The sequence below is a fragment of the Portunus trituberculatus genome, chromosome 39 (assembly GCF_017591435.1).
Source record: "Portunus trituberculatus isolate SZX2019 chromosome 39, ASM1759143v1, whole genome shotgun sequence".
NCBI lineage: Eukaryota > Metazoa > Arthropoda > Malacostraca > Decapoda > Portunidae > Portunus > Portunus trituberculatus.
In genome coordinates this window covers 16,360,067-16,378,794 of record NC_059293.1, presented here as the reverse complement: position 1 = coordinate 16,378,794, position 18,728 = coordinate 16,360,067, and the positions used below count along the sequence as shown (strand labels likewise).

At 38.4% G+C, this 18,728-nt stretch overlaps 1 protein-coding gene and 1 long non-coding RNA gene across 2 annotated transcripts in view; one reads left to right on the top strand and one right to left on the bottom strand.

The window, feature by feature from the left end:
- Positions 1–18,728, bottom strand: part of LOC123515592 (protein sidekick-like) — a 220,057-nt gene that overhangs the window by 41,304 nt on the left and 160,025 nt on the right. Inside the window, exon 5 of the mRNA XM_045274358.1 lies at positions 17,880–17,957. Within this exon, the coding sequence (XP_045130293.1) occupies positions 17,880–17,957 (78 nt within the window). The remainder of the gene's footprint in view (positions 1–17,879; positions 17,958–18,728) is intronic.
- Positions 3,918–18,728, top strand: part of LOC123515593 — a 183,695-nt gene continuing 168,884 nt past the window's right edge. The window contains exon 1 of the long non-coding RNA XR_006677908.1: positions 3,918–3,969. This is a non-coding gene — a long non-coding RNA (uncharacterized LOC123515593). The remainder of the gene's footprint in view (positions 3,970–18,728) is intronic.

The window sequence follows — 18,728 nt, the reverse complement described above, 5'->3', positions numbered from 1 at the left end:
GAGAAAGGTTAAGGTGATAGGCAGAATGGTGAGGGATAAAAGGAAGGCATGGAAAGGAAAATGTTATAAATAGTGCGTGTGTGTTTTTTTTTTTTTTTTAAGTTACTTACAGAAAGGAGTGTTTGTCTGTATGAGGAACTGAAGGGAAAATGGAGAGAGAGAGAGAGAGAGAGAGAGAGAGAGAGAGAGAGAGAGAGAGAGAGAGAGAGAGAGAGGTAGTTTAAGAGATAGGCAGAATGCTGTGGGAGAAAGGGAAAAAATGCAAAAGGAAAAATGTTCTGAAAAAGTATGCGTCTTTTTTTGTTTATTCAAATAACATAGAAAAGAATGTTTGTCTGTGTGAGGAACTGAAGAATGTCCTGAATAAGCTGGTTGTGCTTTATGGTTTACAAATGAGTGACTATCTGTGGTAAAAACAGGAAGGATGAAAAAATAATCGTGTGTTACCGTGTTGGAAATGAATGTGCTTGTATGTGAGAGAAAAAGTATAAAAAGTGTGTAAATTGCTTGTTTTAGTATGTGGGAAATGATCATTGGTGTGTGATGAGAGGAAAGAATGAGCAACATACCTAAATAATTGTGTCAGGTTAAGTTTAAGTTAGGCTAAGTTAGAAGGCAGTTTTTATGTATGCATGTTAGGAAGGGAATGTATGGTAATGTTAAATCCCATGTGTCATTTACTACATTAGAAATTTAAATGTTTTCTCGATGGAAGCAAAGGAGTGAAAACATATTCGTATCTACAGCACGTGTTAGTGTGCTGGGAAAGTATACAGGGCAAAGCGAGGAAGGGAGAGGATGAAAAGTGCGTGTGATGTGCATGTGTATGTATGTTAGGGGAGGAATGGGTTTGCAAGTGAGAGAAAAGGTGTGTATTTTACCCGTCAAGTGCGTGTGAGGTTGTGGACGCTTTAACGAGAGACTGTCTGTGTGTACGGGAAGGGACGACGATGAAAAGTGTGAGTGAAGTGTTTGTGTGAGTGTGTATGAGAAGAGTGATGGTTTGGCGAGGGAGGGAAGGAATAAGAAGTGCGTGCTAGGTAGAAGGGATAGTTTTGCGAGGACAGAAATTATAAAAGTATGTTGGAAATTGTGTTGCCAAGTGTCTGTTAGTGTATGGAATGGCCAGGAAGGTTTGGCGAAGGAGAGAGAGAGGCAGGGAGGGAGGGAGGGAGGGAAGGAGTGAAAAGTGTGTTTGTGCGAGCAAGGGAGGGAAGTGAGGTTTATGTGAGGGAAATTAGAAGATTGCCAGGAAGGAGGGAAGGGAGAGGTAAAAGATTGTGATACAGAGGATTACTGACAGGGAGGGGAAGAAAAGGAGAAAGTTAGCAAGATTGAGGAAATTTACGAAAGGAGGAAGAGAAGGAATTAGTACTTATGAAAGAGAAGAGGAGATGAAGGATTGAAGAAATGAAGGTGATAACAGAGAAGGGAAGAAAGAAGAATAATAACAGGAAGGGAAGCTATGTTATGGAAGACGCCAGGCACGATTACAGCGAAGAATTGTATTAAGATAAATGTGATAAGGAAGGAGGGAACAGAGGAATTGCAGACACGAAGGAAACTGCTGTGGAAGGCGCTAGGCATGATTAGGAAGACTTATATCAAAACTGGCTGCGTAGATTCTCTTATCAACATCGTGCGATAAGGAAGGTGAAAAATATAAGAGAATTTGTAAGAAAACATTTTATTGGTGGAAGACAATATGATTAAGACGAAGAATTGTATTGTTACTTTATCATAAGACTGGATATAGTGTTAATTCAGAATATTGCTAAAATAACTCGCTCACAACTTTCTGGTCAGCTGGTACGCTTTTTATATACCCATTGTAAGATTTTAACCCGCATTTTGTATTATTAATTTCCACGTAACTATAACATCCTTTTATGGAAGGAGGAGAGCAGTTAAAACCACAAAAATGGAGAAAAAAGACGTTCATTTACAACGTTCACCCCTAAAGATAATAAATAGATAAAGAAATAAAATAAAAAAAAGACAATAGATTTTCATGTATAATAACTTCTTAAGAACGAAGGAGAGTAGTCATTTAGAGAAGCATATAAAAACAAAGCTTAATAATTCTTGCCTTCCCTTGCACCCGTCAATAAAATAAAAGAAATAGAAGAAAAGAAAACGTAAAAACAGACTTCCAATATGTAGATCAAATTCGTCTTGTAGATACCGCTTGCTCAATCACTTACTTGGAGATTAAAACACCATTTCGCGCTTGCCCCACCTGTCGTAATGGTGTCACTGTGCACCTCTGAACACCGACCTTCCTTCTATGTGTCACAGCACCCCTCGCCACCCACTCGTGCGGCGCTGAGTGGCATCAAATCAAGTAGATGTATTCAATTAGCGTCAACTCAGTCAGGCCGTGAGAGCGAGGTCACCTAAGTCAACATTTCAACCATTATAGACAAAGTTACATGATTGAGAGTTTGTGTTTCCGTAGGTGTGCATGTGGACGTGGCTCGGCGTGGTGTGGGTGTGGCTCTGGTGTGAATGTCAGTACGGGTGTGGGTGTGGCTCTGGTGTGAATGTCAGTACGGGTGTGGGTGTGGCTCTGGTGTGAGTGTCAGTACGGGTGTGGGTGTGGCTCTGGTGTGAATGTCAGTACGGGTGTGGGTGTGGCTCTGGTGTGAATGTCAGTACGGGTGTGGGTGTGACTCTGGTGTAAATGTGAGTATTGGTGTGTTTTTTTACGGGTTGTTTACAGGACGCGTTTCTCTATTCATTCTACTTACTATCTGGGGTTTTATACAGGTTCAGAAACTCATGTGAGGGATTAAATTAGTAAGACTGGCTATTAATCTTCTGAGCTCCATAGACTATTCCAGTGTCAATAAAATGATTTCATCGTACACAAATCTCAAGGTAAAATATGCCCCAGTATTGAAAGGGTTAACTCCTATATATGGAAGCTGTTATGGTGTTCAGTGCTCCTTTTGTTATTTTTAGTCGTAATTTAACAGGGATTTTTTTTTATTACCATTAGGAAAAAAAAATTCCTGTGAAAACAACGGATAGTCGTAAGGAAAATAGGATTAGACTTTTTCTTCAATATGTGCCTTAAAAAATCGCAGAGAAAAAGGGTAAAAAAAAAAAATAAAGACGAAACAATGTAGGAGTGTTCTTGATCATTCATAAAGGTGGTACAGTGGAACCATGCGTGCTTTGGGGTCCGAGGGGTCTCCAAGTGCACGAGTTCGAATCCTGTCCACGGTCCGAGTGTAGGTTGGGCTTCCTCACTCGGGGCAACGGTTTCCTAGTGGGTCGGCTTTGAAATAGGAGGTACCCAAAAAAGTATCCCCTTTAGCCCATAAATTCCCGTGAAAAGCCCACTTGGTATAAATAAAAAAATAAAAAAACAGAGAAATAATACTGTACATGTTAGTTAGTATGACTTTGTTAATTAAATTGTGTAGATGTGTTAGTATGATTATTTTGTTTGATACTTGAATAGATTGTGTGTGTGTGTGTGTGTGTGTGTGTGTGTGTGTGTGTGTGTGTGTGTGTGTGTGTGTGTGCGCAGTACGTGCGTTCCTGCCGGATTTGTTTCAGAAAGACAATTAATTCAGAACAATTAGTCATCCGGTATTGCTCCCGTCATGATCATTATTGAGCTGATTGCACACACACACACACACACACACACACACACACACACACACACACACACACACACACACACACACATTCACAATAATTTCACCTGAGAGAAAAAAAACTATGACAATAAATAGAAAAAAAAGGAAAAAGAAAATATATGCAGTCCACTTAATTACAAATAAATTACTAACTAACTCTGTATCTATCTGTATTTTTTTTATCATCTGTATGCATGTGACGAAAATTAGTGATGGATTTGAAATAAAGTTTGTAATTATGTTTTATTTTTTACAGGTGTGAAAAAAAAAACGCAGTGTCAGAATATGTGCATCCAATACAGCGAAGGGCGTGACGGTAAGACCTGTACATTTTCATTTTCTTTATTTTTTGTTGTTTTGTTATAGTTAGTGGTAGTGGTAGTGGTGGTGGTGGTGGTGGTGGTGGTGGTGTTATCTATATGTGTCAACAGAAGAAATTATTTTGAGAACTATCCATTTACCACTTTTTTTTTTTTTTTTTTTTTTTTTTTTATTTTGTTGTTTTGTTATAGTCAGTGGTGGTGGTGGTGGTGATGGTGGTGGTGGTGGTGTTTTCTATATGTGTCAACAGAAGAAATTATTTTGAGAACTTTCCATTTAGCACTTTTTTTTTTTTTTTTTTTTTTTTGTTATTTTTGTTGTTTTGTTATAGTTAGTGGTGGTGGTGGTGGTGGTGGTGGTGTTATCTATGTGTCAACAGAAGAAATTATTTTAAGAACTATGCATTTATTTCATTTGATTTATTTCATTTTATTTATTTATTTTTCTTTTATTAATTTATTTTTATTATTATTATTATTATTATTATTATTATTATTATTATTATTATTTTATGCTTTATGAATGTGTCAGTATTGGTGTCAACTGAACCAATTATTATAGGAAGCACAAGACTATTTTTTTTCTGGTTGTTCTTTTATATATATACGAGTATTTTTCATGCTACATTTACTTCACCTACATTCACTATATTCATTTCCTTACTCTTATAATTATTCCATTTATTTGTATGCTATTTTCATTTTTATCTATTTTTACTACTAATTCATCCATCTGTTAGTGTGTTATTTTCATTTTTTATCTATTTTCACAACTAATGATGGCTGGTGAATGTGGCGCAGTGAGTGATGATAAAACTAACGATAAGAACCCTGTGTTAATATGTTTGCTTTGTGATGCTTGCCATGGTGGTGGTGGTGGTAGTGGCGGTGGTGGTGGTGGTGGTGCTGCTGCTGCTGCTGGTACTGGTGGTGCTGGTGTTGCTATCAGTATTAATTATATCATTACCAAACTAATTACAACGCGATTATCCATGTGCTGGCAATTATGTGTTCAGTAAATATTAAAAGTTTGGTGGAAAAATACTACAAATATGTCGCCGTGTCACCAAAATATTAATGTTTGGTGTTTGGAAATATTTGTTCGTATATTTATCACAAAAGTCTTCATGTTTAGGAAAAAAAGAAAAAAATGGGTGGCATATGGCGAAGCTGGTAATAAAAAAAAATATATATATAGTAGCTGTCAATAGAATGAGGGAAATTTTAAATGCAAATTATTAAACACACAGCGAAATAACATTAAAAAGACTGAAAATAATATATCATAGTACCAACCCCTTTCAGAACCAGGACACGTTTTCACATTTATTCTGCATTACTATTTAGTGATTTTAGACATCAACCCCTTCAGTACCAGGACACTTTTCTACATATATTCTGCTTACTATTTGGTGATTTTAGCTTCAGAAACATATGTGGGGATTAAAATAGTGAAGACTGGCCATTAAACTTCTGACCTCCATAGACCCTTCCTGATGTCAATGAAAGCGTCTAATCATGCCCAAAACTCAAGGTAGAAATGCGTCCCTGTACTGAAAGGTTTAATGTAGTCGCTTATTTTTTTTTTTTATCTCCATTTCTCGTCCATCTCTCACATTCATCGTTTTATTTTCCCTTATTCTTTTTTCTTTACTCATCTGGGGACAGTGAGAGAAAGAAAGAATAAATAGAGATAAAAAAAGAAAAGACATAGCATAGATATTAAATACTGAGTGACACGAAAAGAAATTTGATATAGTTTAAAGAGAAAAAAAATACGGAAAGAATTGAAATGAAATACAAAGCTATAGAGAACGAAAAAAATAAATAAATAAATAGGAATAAGAAAAAAAACTTGGTATAGAAAAAAGGATGAAAAAAACTTATTACTTATAGACTAGCTTAAAAGAAAAGAAAGAATGAACAAAGATAAGATAAAGATAACTGATTTGTACGAGAGAGAACATGAAAAATAAATAAAACCTTGATAAGAAAGAAGAAAGAATATAACAAGCAAACAGACACACAGACACACAGACACAACAAAACGAAATAAAACACACACACAGACAGACAGACAGACAGACAAACACAACAGAATATAAGAAACAGACACACAGACACACAGACACAGCTACACAACACAACAAATTATAACAGACACACAGACACACATACACAGCCACACAACACAACAGAATACAACGAAACAGACAAACACACACACACATAACACAACAGAATACAACAAACACACAGACAGACACACAGACACACAACACAACAGATTATAACAGACAGACAGACACACAGACAGCCACACATTAAAAGAATATAACACACAGACAAACAGACAGACACAGCCACACAATACAAAAGAATACAACAAACACAAAACACACACACAGAATAATATAACACACACAGACACACAGACAGACAGACACAGCTATGCAACACAATAACAGAAAGAAAACGAGAGAATGGAGGAGGAGAAGAGACACACAGCCAGCAATATAGCAAGGCAAAGTAAATCCCCAAATTCCTCCGTGTGGGGACTGTCTGGTGTAGGGGATGTGATCTCCATTAAGATTTATTGGCATCTCCTACCGCGCCGTCAGGAAACGCAAGCCTCGATCCACTCTTTCTATGCCGCGACCTTCCGTTTTCTTTGCCTGCACTCTTACACTGTGTCCCAATATCCATGTTTTTTTTTTTTTTTTTTTTTTTTCTGCTTTTTCTTCCTTTTATTGTAGTCTACGTTTTATCTTCTCCGTTTTTTTTCTATTGTGGTTTGGTCTTACGTTTTCTTTGTTTCGTTTTTCTTCGTTTTTCTCTTACAGTTCTTATTTATTTATTTATTAGTTTTTTTTTTTAGTTTATGCCCTTCATTTTTTTTTTTTCATCTTTTTGCCTCGATTTAATGTTTTCTTTGCCTAATTCCTTTGTTTTTGTTTCATCCATATGCTGCCTCGTAATTGTCGTTCTCTCTCTCTCTCTCTCTCTCTCTCTCTCTCTCTCTCTCTCTCTCTCTCTCTCTCTCTCTCTCTCTAAGCCGATTGGAGTGACTGAGTGTTTGATTTCTCTGGAGTGTTCATGTGTCCCTTTTTCTTTTATCTTTCAGTTTATTTATTTGGTAAAGGTTTATTTTGTTTCTCATGTCCAACTTCCTTCTTCCTTCTGTTTTTCTTCTTGTTTCTTTTTTGTTTCTATCATGACCAGTTCTTGACATTTGCATTCGTTTAAAGTCGTTTTTTTTTATTTAGATCGTTTCTTTATTTTTATTTAGATTGTTTTTTTTATTTATTTAGATCGTTTCTTTTTTTTTATCTATTTGATACTCGTAATTTACTTTTTTTTAATTTTTTCTCCTCTTGCTTTTTTTTTCGTCTACCTACTTTCACTCCTTCTCTATTTCAGTCTCTTCCCATTCATACACCCCTTCCACACTGCCACACACACACACACACACACACACACACACACACACACACACACACACACACACACACACACACACACACACACACACACACACACACACACACACACAAGGTATTACTGGAGATTAGAGAAAAGGGATTACGAAGAACAACCAGCAGTAACGTATCTTCAATTCACTCCACACTCTTTGATCACACTCTTCTAAGTAATAATAGAGGAGACTTAGCACTGATGAAAGCACAGTACAAGGACCCTCCCCATCCATCTCTTCAGTATTAATCCTTTTATTACAACCCTTGTTTTTGTTAATATATACAACACTTAAGAAAATTGTTTGTATTTTTTTTTTCTTTTTTTTATGCAATAGGAAAGCTGGCCAAGGGGATAAAAAAATAAAAGATAAGGCCCACTTGATTGCCAGTTCCCTTAATGATAACGAGTTAGCCATCAGTATATATTCCTACTTTGTCTAGGTTAGGATATTTCATAGTATGTCATATGCATCGTCACTTGTGGACAGTCCTTTAACTAACTCTATTCGGATCTTCATGGGTATTGGCGTATGATTGGGCCTTTTTTATCATCTTTTTTTCCTTAGCCAGTTTTTCCCTATACATTAAAAAAATATATCAATAATGTTGGTATTATTGGCAGTAGTATTTACGTCTGTATTCTGAAACCTCTCTCACAACGACTATTTCCAAAGGCTCTAGTTGAAGATACTCATATTTTTTAAGAGGTTTTCTTTTATGGTTTTGGTGATGTATTGGCAAAAGTTCTGGTTTATCTAAAGGAAAAACTGTCTTAAAACCCCTGCTAGTTGTCTGTAGCCTTGGAAAATTATCGAGGTGAGAGAGCAAACCATCTTTTAATACGGGCTGTAGTGTGTTCCACGATGCATGAGAGGAAGCGATGTTGGTTCCCGTGTTTAGCCTCACTGGATGTATCCCCCACACACACACACACAGGGGGCACAGGACACAGGAGCAAGGCAGTGTTTGTTGGTACACTCGCTATCGCTGCAGCTGTATTCGCGGTGCGGTGAGTGTTTGGCGTGGCGTGGCTCGCGATATCAGAGTGAAGGCAAATATTCAGCCAGTTGTGTGTAAACTGCGGCTCTTTCTTTTGTGAGTCTGAGCGCTTTTGAATTGGTTGCGTTTCGATTTCTTTCTGGTGTGTTTTTATCAATCAGCCAATCGATCAGTCATTCAGTCAGTAAGTCAGTTAGTCAGTTAGTTATTCAGTATGTCAGTCAGTCAGTCAGTCAGTTAGTCAGTTAGTCAATCAGTCGCTCAGTTAGTTAGTCAGTTAGTCAATCAGTCAGGTAGTCAGTCAGTCAGTCATTCAGTCAGTCAGTCAGTCAGTCAGTCAGTCAGTCAGTCACTCAGTCAATTCAAACAATCTTTCAATAATTTCTTCCACGATCAAACACAGTATTCATAAAACAAAATAACAAACTCTATCTATTACTTTTGTTTTCAATGGATGCATATATGATCAGTGTTTGCCAGCTTTGTCCACCATGTGAAATCCAATCTCTCCTTCTCATCTTACAAACATATCATCTCTTCTCTGAATGAATGTATGTATAAATGATATAAACCAGTATCATTTAACCGCCTTTTGAAGTGAGAGACGAAAAATAAGGACACTGTACAGCATAATTTATAATATTGAGTTTAATGTCACTATCTATCCATTTATAAGTATATCTACCTTTTCGAGAACAGAAAGGCGAAGTAAATTAGTGAAGATCTTCGTCCTCCAGCAGCATAGTTTATAATATTGAGTTTACTGTTAATATCTATCAATCTGTAAGTGCATCTACGCTTTCCAGAGCAGAAAGGCGAAATAAAGCATTGAAAATTCCTCTTCCTCCAGATCTAGCACAGCCCAGTATTACTTCCAAGAGGCCCCGTTGTTCCTCGCACACTTGCCATGCTGTGTAATGGGAGGGCATCAAAGTCTCAGGCGTGTTGGTTCATTAGTTCCTCAAAACACTCAGCGCAACCTCTCGCCGCAGCCCGCCAGATGCCTCGCCTTTCTTCACCGCCTCCATTCCTTCCTCACTCATGCTTCCAGGATTCAGTCTCCGTTTTCTGTTTTTGTTCTTTTTCTTCATGGTATTCTTTTTTTTTTTTTTTCTTAAGTTCTTTGTTATTGTTGTTGTTGTTGTTGTTGTTGTTGTTAGTGTTCTTAAGCCTTTCATGTACTTTTCTTTTTAATTAACGTTTTGCTTCTTCTTGAGTGTTACTACTAGTTACTACTACTACTACTACTACTACTACTACTACTACTACTACTACTACTACTACTACTACTACTACTACTACTACTACTACTACAAACAAACCTTATATTCCATTCATCAGAGACGTAAAGAAAAAGGAGAAAGAAAAGAAGCTGAGGGACATTTCTTCTTGTGTACCGGAGTGAACTACAAAATGGAGGGGAAACTTGTTAAAAATTACATTACATGCCCATTGAACGCTCCTACAGTTCAATCACAGTGAAAGGTTAGGGGGAGATATCCTTTGAGAGAGAGAGAGAGAGAGAGAGAGAGAGAGAGAGTGTCGGTCCTTTTTATCCAGAATCAGATCTGGTCTGGATCACCTCCTCTCTCTCTCTCTCTCTCTCTCTCTCTCTCTCTCTCTCTCTCTCTCTCTCTAATTCCTTCCTTCCTTCCTTCCTTCCTTCCTTCCTTCCTTCCTTCCTCCTCTCTTCCTTCTTCCTCTTTCTTGCTCATCTCCAACTATGTACCATTGCCTTCTCCCTCTCCTCCTCCTCCTCCTCCTCCTCCTCCTCCTCCTCCTCCTCCTCCTCCTCCTCCTCCTCCTCCTCCTCCTCCTCCTCCTCCACAAGTCAGACTAGCCACGCTGCTGTCATTACCACATTCTCCCATTACACACACACACACACACACACACACACACACACACACACACACACACACACACACACACACACACACACACACACACACACACACACACACACACTCAACGTAGAATCTCAAAATTTTTACGTATATATATAAATTCCAGGAAAAAGATAAAAATAGCTTAGTTTCCCAATATATTAAATACAAGTTAAGGTGAAGAAAACGAGGACCTTGAAGAGAAATTCATTAGCAGTCTGAAGCGGAAGAGGCGGAGGAAGCAGAGGAGGAGGAGGAGGAGGAGGAGGAGGAGGAGGAGGAGGAAGAGAGGAAAAAGAGAGGAAAAATGATGGAAATTAAGATGTACTTCGAATGAGAGAATGGACAGGAAGGAGAGAGACAGGAAATAGATGCATGATAGATGAATTTTACGAGAGAGAGAGAGAGAGAGAGAGAGAGAGAGAGAGAGAGAGAGAGAGAGAGAGAGAGAGAGAGAGAGAGGGGGGGGGAAATTTGCCTCTAAATGCTTCTTCTAAGTCGTGAAATAATAAGAAAACTTTAATCATTTTGGAAGTTTAAAATAACCAAAAAATTTAATCTTGGTATACGTGTTAGGAGGATTACAGAGAGAGAGAGAGAGAGAGAGAGAGAGAGAGAGAGAGAGAGAGTGTGTCCCTTCCCTCTAGAATATCCACACCGCGTCACACCTTCACTATCATCACAATTATTCAAAGGATGATGACAGGTATAGTATCCTCCTCCTCCTCCTCCTCCTCCTCCTCCTCCTCCTCCTCCTCCTCCTCCTCCTCCTCCTCCTCCTCCTCCTCCTCCTCCCTCCCTCCCTCCCGAGGCTTATAATGGATTATGGGTGGTGTAATGAAGGTCTCTCTCTCTCTCTCTCTCTCTCTCTCTCTCTCTCTCTCTCTCTCTCTCTCTCTCTCTCTCTCTCTCTCTCTCTCTCTCTCTCTCTCTCTCTCTACAGAAATCTTCCTAAATTCGTATGGCAGGATTTGGTTTTGCTCTGATTTTTAAACTTTGGCCATTAATAAAGTTTTCTTATATTTCACAGCCCCGGACCAACTTGGGGAGGCAAATCTCTCTCTCTCTCTCTCTCTCTCTCTCTCTCTCTCTCTCTCTCTCTCTCTCTCTCTGAAAATCCACTAATAACTTTGTTTTTTCTTTTTTTTTCATCTTTTTTGTATTGATTTAAAAATTACCTGTTTTCCTCTTTTTTCCCTCTCAGACTAGAAAACAAATAAACCCTTTAATCTATCTGCAAAATCATGTTCTTCATTTGTGTTCTTTTGTGTTCTTCAGTGCACCAGGAATGATTGACGTGGCTGTTTGGTGTTCTTTGCTGATGAAATGGTGAGATGGTGAGTCTTGTTTCATCTCACCTCAGGAATTAGAATAGTGAAGACGCCTGCCATTAATCATCTGCCCTCCATAGACCCTTCCTAATGTGAATAAAATCGTCTAATCGTACATAAAGCTCAAGGTAAAAATGTTTCCCAGTACTGAAGTGGCTAAATGAAGTCATAGGAAGGTGGAAATGCATTGTGTTAGCTGGATATCTGGGAAGCGGCGTGTTTGAGGGGTGAAATATCCCTCTCCTGACCCTTGACATACAGATTTGCCCGCTTCAACCTTTGCCGCAGCGTGTCTAGTCAGTGGTGTGTGTGTGTGTGTGTGTGTGTGTGTGTGTGTGTGTGTGTGTGTGTGTGTCTTGAGGGGGTTGGTTTGTTCCTTTGGGTGTTACGTAAGCTTCCTTATCCTGGTCCTGAGGGAGTTTGGGTGTTCCAATTTCTTTTCGAGGGTTTTTCAGTTAGTTTGTTTGCTTTGTATCTTGCTCGTGTTGATTTTTGTTGATTGTTTTCGTTTTTCTTAGTTTTGTCCTTGTTCTTCTTGTTTTTCTTTTTTTTCTTGTTCTTCTTGTTCTTGTTCTTGATCTCTTTTTTTTATCTTTTTTTTCTTCTTCTGTTTACTACTTCTTTTATTATTCTTCATTTTTCTTTTTTCTTTACTTTTCTTTGCGTCTTTTCTCCTCCTCCTTCATAAAACAACACAATTTTCATCGCAAGACCTACAAAAAATTAAAACACAAACCACAAACTCTACCACAATATTTACTAAACAAAAAAAAAAAAAAAATTCAAATAAACCACAGAACAACACACACAACATTACAGAAACCGGATTAAGTCACAGAACATTACCACAATCTCCACTAAAGCCGTGATAAACCAACTAAACTAACACGTAGGAACGTAATATTTGATAGCCCGCCACAAGACACCCTGCGGAGGGATTCTGAAACCTCCACTGACTCGCCTGGACTAAGAGACAACTTACGAGTATGTGTGAGGATTAGACACTGGCTTACTGGTACACAACAACGTGCTTTACTGAATGGCCCGGCCTGGGAGTGGTGGAGTGGCGAGTTGGTGACTTGCCGAGCGTCAAACCAACATACTTCACTAAACTTCGGCTTTTTGTAATGTTTTTCTGTGTCTATTAATGAGGTTTTTTTCTTGTTGTGATGTTCGTGTGTTGTCTCGAGAATTCAGGTTAATGTTTTCTATACTGTTAATCCCTTTCAGTGCAATGACGCGTTTTCCTATTCATTCTGCTTACTATACAGCGATTTTATACAGCTTCAGAAATTTATGTGTTGATTAGAATAGTTACAGTTCCGGCCATCAATCTTCTGACCTCCATAGATGCTTCCTAATTTAAATAATGTCTAATCACATTCAAACTCATGATAAAAATGCGTCCCAGTACTGAAAGGGATAAGGAGAATATTTTGGTTTTAGTACTTTCATTTTGCTTCTTATTTTAGATTCCGTTCACGAATTTTTGAGCTCATATATTCGCGTGTTTTATTTTGAGAACTGAGGTTTTAATGTTTCTTTTATGTTTTACGAGGGAAATCCTGTCAGGTCTCAGTAAGATTATTTAAACTGACTTGCAGAAATCGGTTTACGGTGAAAGAATACACACCCATTCCATCTGAGACGACGAGCAGCCACTGAAAGCCTAGAATGTAAAAATATAGCATACAAGGACCCACTACACACGGAGAGCGAGCGGAAAGATCTTATCGTTAACTTTTATCGGCGTTCCCTGATACATAAGGACATCAAAACAAAAAGGAAGTTACAAAAGAATAAAACAACTGAGATAAGAAGGAAGAAAGAACACTATCTTTTTTTTAAACATTTCTATCTACTTCCATGTGTCAACCTCTTTTATAAATGTATCTAAGCTTCCTTTAAGTCTCCCAAATGCTTCGCCACTAACAACTCAACCCCTTCAGTACAAAGACACATATTTACCATGATTTTTAGGTGCAATTAGACGATTTTATTTGCATTAAGAAGAGTCTATGGAGGTCAAAAGATTAATAGCCGGAGTCCTTACTGTTCTAATCCCCGATATAAGTTTCTGAAGCTGTATAAAATCCCCAAATAGTAACCAGAATGAATATGAAAGCACGGCATGGTACTGAAGGGACTAATAGATAAATAAAGAGTCTCAAAAGTACAAGGCCAACATTTGTCAACTTCAGACAGTACAGAACAGAGCCATAAAACTGTGAGAAGCGGTTGAATCTTAAAAAAATATTCACTGCAGAAGACAAAAATCCTGAGAGACACAACTCAATCTTTCAAAAAGCTGCCAACTCTGACATAAAACTCCTCGACACATGATCCGCATTTTTCTTAACGTAACTTCAATAACCCTGACAAAGTAAACTCGTCGAAGATTCAATGTTATAAATAAATAAAGCTTGGATATACGAGTAATAAAGAAGGTAAAAGGAAAAGGAAAAGAGCAAGATATGTCGACAAGAAGAAAAATGGTCACTGAGATAAGAAAGAGAGAAAGAAATGGAAAGATACTGTAACGATGAAAGTCAAAATAGATAGACACTGAAAAAGAGAATCCTGGAGAGAGAGAGAGAGAGAGAGAGAGAGAGAGAGAGAGAGAGAGAGAGAGAGAGAATGCTGAATCACTGGAACCGGTATCATTACTTCCTCATCAGATAAAGTAATAAAAAGAAAAACACAAAAGAAAAGAGTAGAATTGAGAAAGAAAAACACCAAAACAAACACGGAAGGAAGAATCAACAACAGAGAAAGATGCAAAAAAAAAAAAAAAGAGAAAAAAAAAAACTAAAATACCTCCACGCACCTTGCCAGAGAGAGAGAGAGAGAGAGACAGGCAAGACTCTGCAGGTATGAATGTAACATCGATCCATTCACTTTAAGATTGCTTGAATGAATATTTCCCAGCAGTGCTCTGTCAGCGTTTATCATTCATCTATTCCTTCCACAAAGCACGCTCCAACACATAAATCCCCTGTCCATGGCTGGGCCTCGCGTCTTGCTCCTCCTCGTGTCTTTGTAGAAGGTTACGGAAGGGACACACACTTTAGCACACGTTGTTTTTGTTTCTGTTGATCTATTTATTTGTGTGGTTATTTTAGGAATGTTTTTTTGCTTTTTATTTATGGCAGGATTTTTTTTCTCTTGTCAGTAATTAGTAGTAGTAGTAGTAGTAGTAGTAGTAGTAGTAGTAGAAGTAGAAGTAGTTGTAGTAGAAGTAGAAGTAGTAGTAGTAGTAGTAGTAGTAGTAGTAGTAGTAGTAGTAGTAGTAGTAGTAGTAATAGTTGTCTTCCTCTTTTTCTTTGCTCCTTTTTTCCCACTATTTTTCCACTTCTTACATTTTTTTCGTGCTCTTGTGTATTTTATTTGATATTTTCCTCCTCCTCCTCCTCCTCCTCCTCCTCCTCCTCCTCCTCCTCCTCCTCCTCCTCCTCCTCCTGTTCTATCCTTACCTCCTACTAAGTATGTAGCTTCTGTACGTGTAGTTTAGTAAACGAGTGACCTCGTTATAGGTCGCAAGGCCTCCTGTCACTCGTCTTTCCTATGTATTCCTATGTATTCCTCCTCCTCCTCCTCCTCCTCCTCCTCCTCCTCCTCCTCCTCCTCCTCCTCCTCCTCCTCCTTCTATCTACTCTCAATAATGCTCAGGGACATCGAGGTATGGGAGAGAGAGAGAGAGAGAGAGAGAGAGAGATAGCTGTGTTGACATTCCCAGGAGGAGGATTGCTCTCCTATCTTTTCCCCTTTTCTCTTCTTTCCTCCTTCATTTATTCCTTTCTTCTCCCTTTTCCCTCTTTCTCTTCGCCTGATTGGTCCTTCGTTTGGTATTTATTTATTTTGGCTTCACTTCTCTATTTCTCTCCTTGCTTTTCCCTTTCTTCCTTCGTTTATTCAGTTATCTAATCATTCTTTCTGTTTTTCTCTCTTTGGTTTCTTCTATAATTCGTTAAATATTCAGTTTTTCAGTTTTTCTTTATTTTTTTGCATTTTTTCCATCATCTGTTCAATTCTCTTTTTATTTTCTCTTTATTTCATTTTTCATCCATTCACTCTTTTAATCGTTCGTTTTCTAATTCCTTATCCTCTGTTTTTTTTTATTCTTGTTTTCCTCCATCTATTTATTTGTTTCCTCATCTCTTCATTTATTTAACTCTTCAATCTATCTTTTCTTTTTCTCTCTCATTACCTGCTTTCAATTCATCAGTCATTCATTTTTTTCATTCTTTATCCTTCTTTTGTCCTTTAATCCATTCATATATTCACCCATTAATCTCCTTCCTTTTCCATTCCTTTCTTATTTTGCTTTTTTTTTTTTCCTTCATCCATTAATTTATTCAGCCACCATTTCTTTCCATCTCTATCATTCCTCATTTTCTTCGTCACTTCTTTGCCTCTTCCCATATTTATTGCTTATCTGTGTCTTCCTTCTTGCTTCATCCTTTTTTTTTTCTTAACGTTTGCTTGATTTTATTGCTGTATTCGTCATCATTTGCCTGTTCTAAGTCGACGATTTATACTCCTCTCTCTCTCTCGCGGTAGGAAAGAAAAGGTGGGCAGTATTTTTTCACACCTTAAGGGTCATTTTGGGGTTGCAGTGGTGTTGGCCGTGGCTGAGCGAGTCACAGGAGGTCACTTGGCGCTCCTTCGGGTCACATTACCTAGGGGTCGGTGCGTAGCTACACTCAAAGACGCGGGAACTTTATACTGGGTCATTTGGGTTTGGTGAGATTTAGTTTGGTGGGGTTTGGTGAGGTTAGGGTTGGTTTAGTATCGTGAGATCTGTTCTGGTGAGGTTTGGTTAGGTGAGGTGGGGTTTGGTTTGGTGAGGTTTGGTTTGGTGAGCTTTGATTAGGTTATGTTTGGTTTGGTTTGGTGAGGTTCGGTTTGGTTAGGTTAGGTTTGGTATGGTATCGTGAGGTTTGTTTTGGGTGAGGTTTGCTTTGGTGAGGTTTGTTTTGGTGAGGTTTATTTTGGTGACTTGTTTACTTGGTGAGGTTTGTTTTGGTGAGGTTTGGCTTGACTTGGTGAGGTTTACTTTGATGAGGCTTATTTGGGTGAGATTTAATTGGCTGAGGTTTGCAGTAGTATTAATAAGGACATGAGAAGTTTATGGTGAGTGACTAATGAGGTTAGGTTTGATTTGGTGAGGTGACATGAGGTGACATGAGGTTTAGTGTAGGTTAGACTGACATAAGTTATTTCAGCTTTGGGTATAGTGTAGTGTAGTGTTATGTAGTGCCAGGGGTCAGGTCAGGTGTTGGTTGGGAAGCTTGACCTTTTGTATTTTCGCTTACCTGATACTGCTTCTTATCTTTTTATTTTGCTCTGTCCATCAAAATTACTCCACTGACTTTCTCTCTTCCTCCACAGTACAGTAATGCAATAGACAAGTTTGCTGCCGCTACTAGAAATCAGAGAATGTCGTTGGATTGTCTGTGTGTAGTCTTCCTTGCAGTTTATCAGTTTATTGGAGAAAAAAACAGGAAATTACAAAGATTTTATTTTTTTCGTGTGTAATTAATCCCATTTTTCCTTGCTTTGGGATATTTTCTGTGCATTCACTTGTTTTTCGCCTGTTTTATTTTGTTTTTCGTGGAGTTTTCATGAGAATTTTTGTTGTTGTTTTTCTACAGTTCATCATGTGTATTTTCATTTATATTCCAAGCGCCCTCATTTTTTTTTTTTTTTTTTTTATGTCCTGGCCTATAGCGCATGTAGGTAACTTGAAGAGTATTGGAAGCGCTGTTAAGCTTCCACCCATTAGTAGCGCAGGCAGTTTTATCTATAGTGGTACCCATAATAGGGCCCATATCACCACCCAAGCGTATCTTCGGTGTAACCCCTTAAAATCTGAGTATCCTGGTGACATGTAGGTAATTTTAAACCACTCGAGAAACGGCAAAGTATCTAGGTGGTATGTGGTGGGATCCGAACCTACGCGTGGACGTCTGCCCGATACCATGCCTACCACCTATCGTTTATCGTATTCACTTCGGACACGGAAATAAGGAGAGAGAAAAACCAAAGGCAACGGGAAACACATAAAGCAGTAGAAGATGAAACAGTTCCCGGCGTATCGAGCTTGTTAGTACTCATTTTTACTCTCCCTTTTCTTTCATCCTAATATTCTGAGCAGCACAGCAGAAAATAGTGTAGAGTTTGTCAGTGCAAGACGAACAGAAATGGGACTCACCTTGAAGCGCTGGTCTGAAGTGTAGGTGTATTGTTCCACCGTCAGGAGATGCAGGTCTCGGTGCCTGATCCATGACACCTGCAGGGAGAAGAGAAGTAATGTCAGTTAGTCCTGCACTTCAACCTACTCCTCGTCTTTCTTGTTCGTTTTTTGACACTTCTCTTTTGGGATTCGTGTCTTTTACTTGAGGGTTTTACTGTTATATTTTCTATTCTTTACTTTCTCTTTATCCTTTTATCCTTCCTATTGATTTATCGTTTAACTTCCTCAGTACCGGGACGCGTTTCCATATTCATTCTGGTTACTATTTGGTGATTTTATACAGCTTCAGAAACTCATGTGGGGAATAAAATAGTGAAGACTTTGGCCGTTAATCTTCTGACCTCCACAAACCTTTCCTAATGTCAATAAAATCGTCTAATCGCACCCAAAACTCAAGCTAGAAATGCGTCTCAGTACTGAAGAGGTTAATCTATGTTTTAAGGGATGACTGAGGCTATTCTATTCGTTAACTTAGCCAGAAACACTACTCTAAAAAACAACACATTCTAAAATCTTTCTCCTCCCATAAGAACTATTTCCAAAGGGCCACACTGAGATCACTAACCAGCTCCACAAGGGTATCTTTCCTATTGATGGCCCAGAATCCTTATTAAACTACCGCTGCAATCGTGAACACAGTCTCAACAACACCAATTACTCCCGCTTGAGCCTGTTAAAAGTCGAAGCGATAAGAGGAGAGACGTTAGAGAATACGGTGTTTACTCAGTTGCATTCCTTGGGGAAGAAAAAAAAAGACAACGAGAAACGGCAATGCATTCTCAAATATCTCACCACCTTATCTCCACT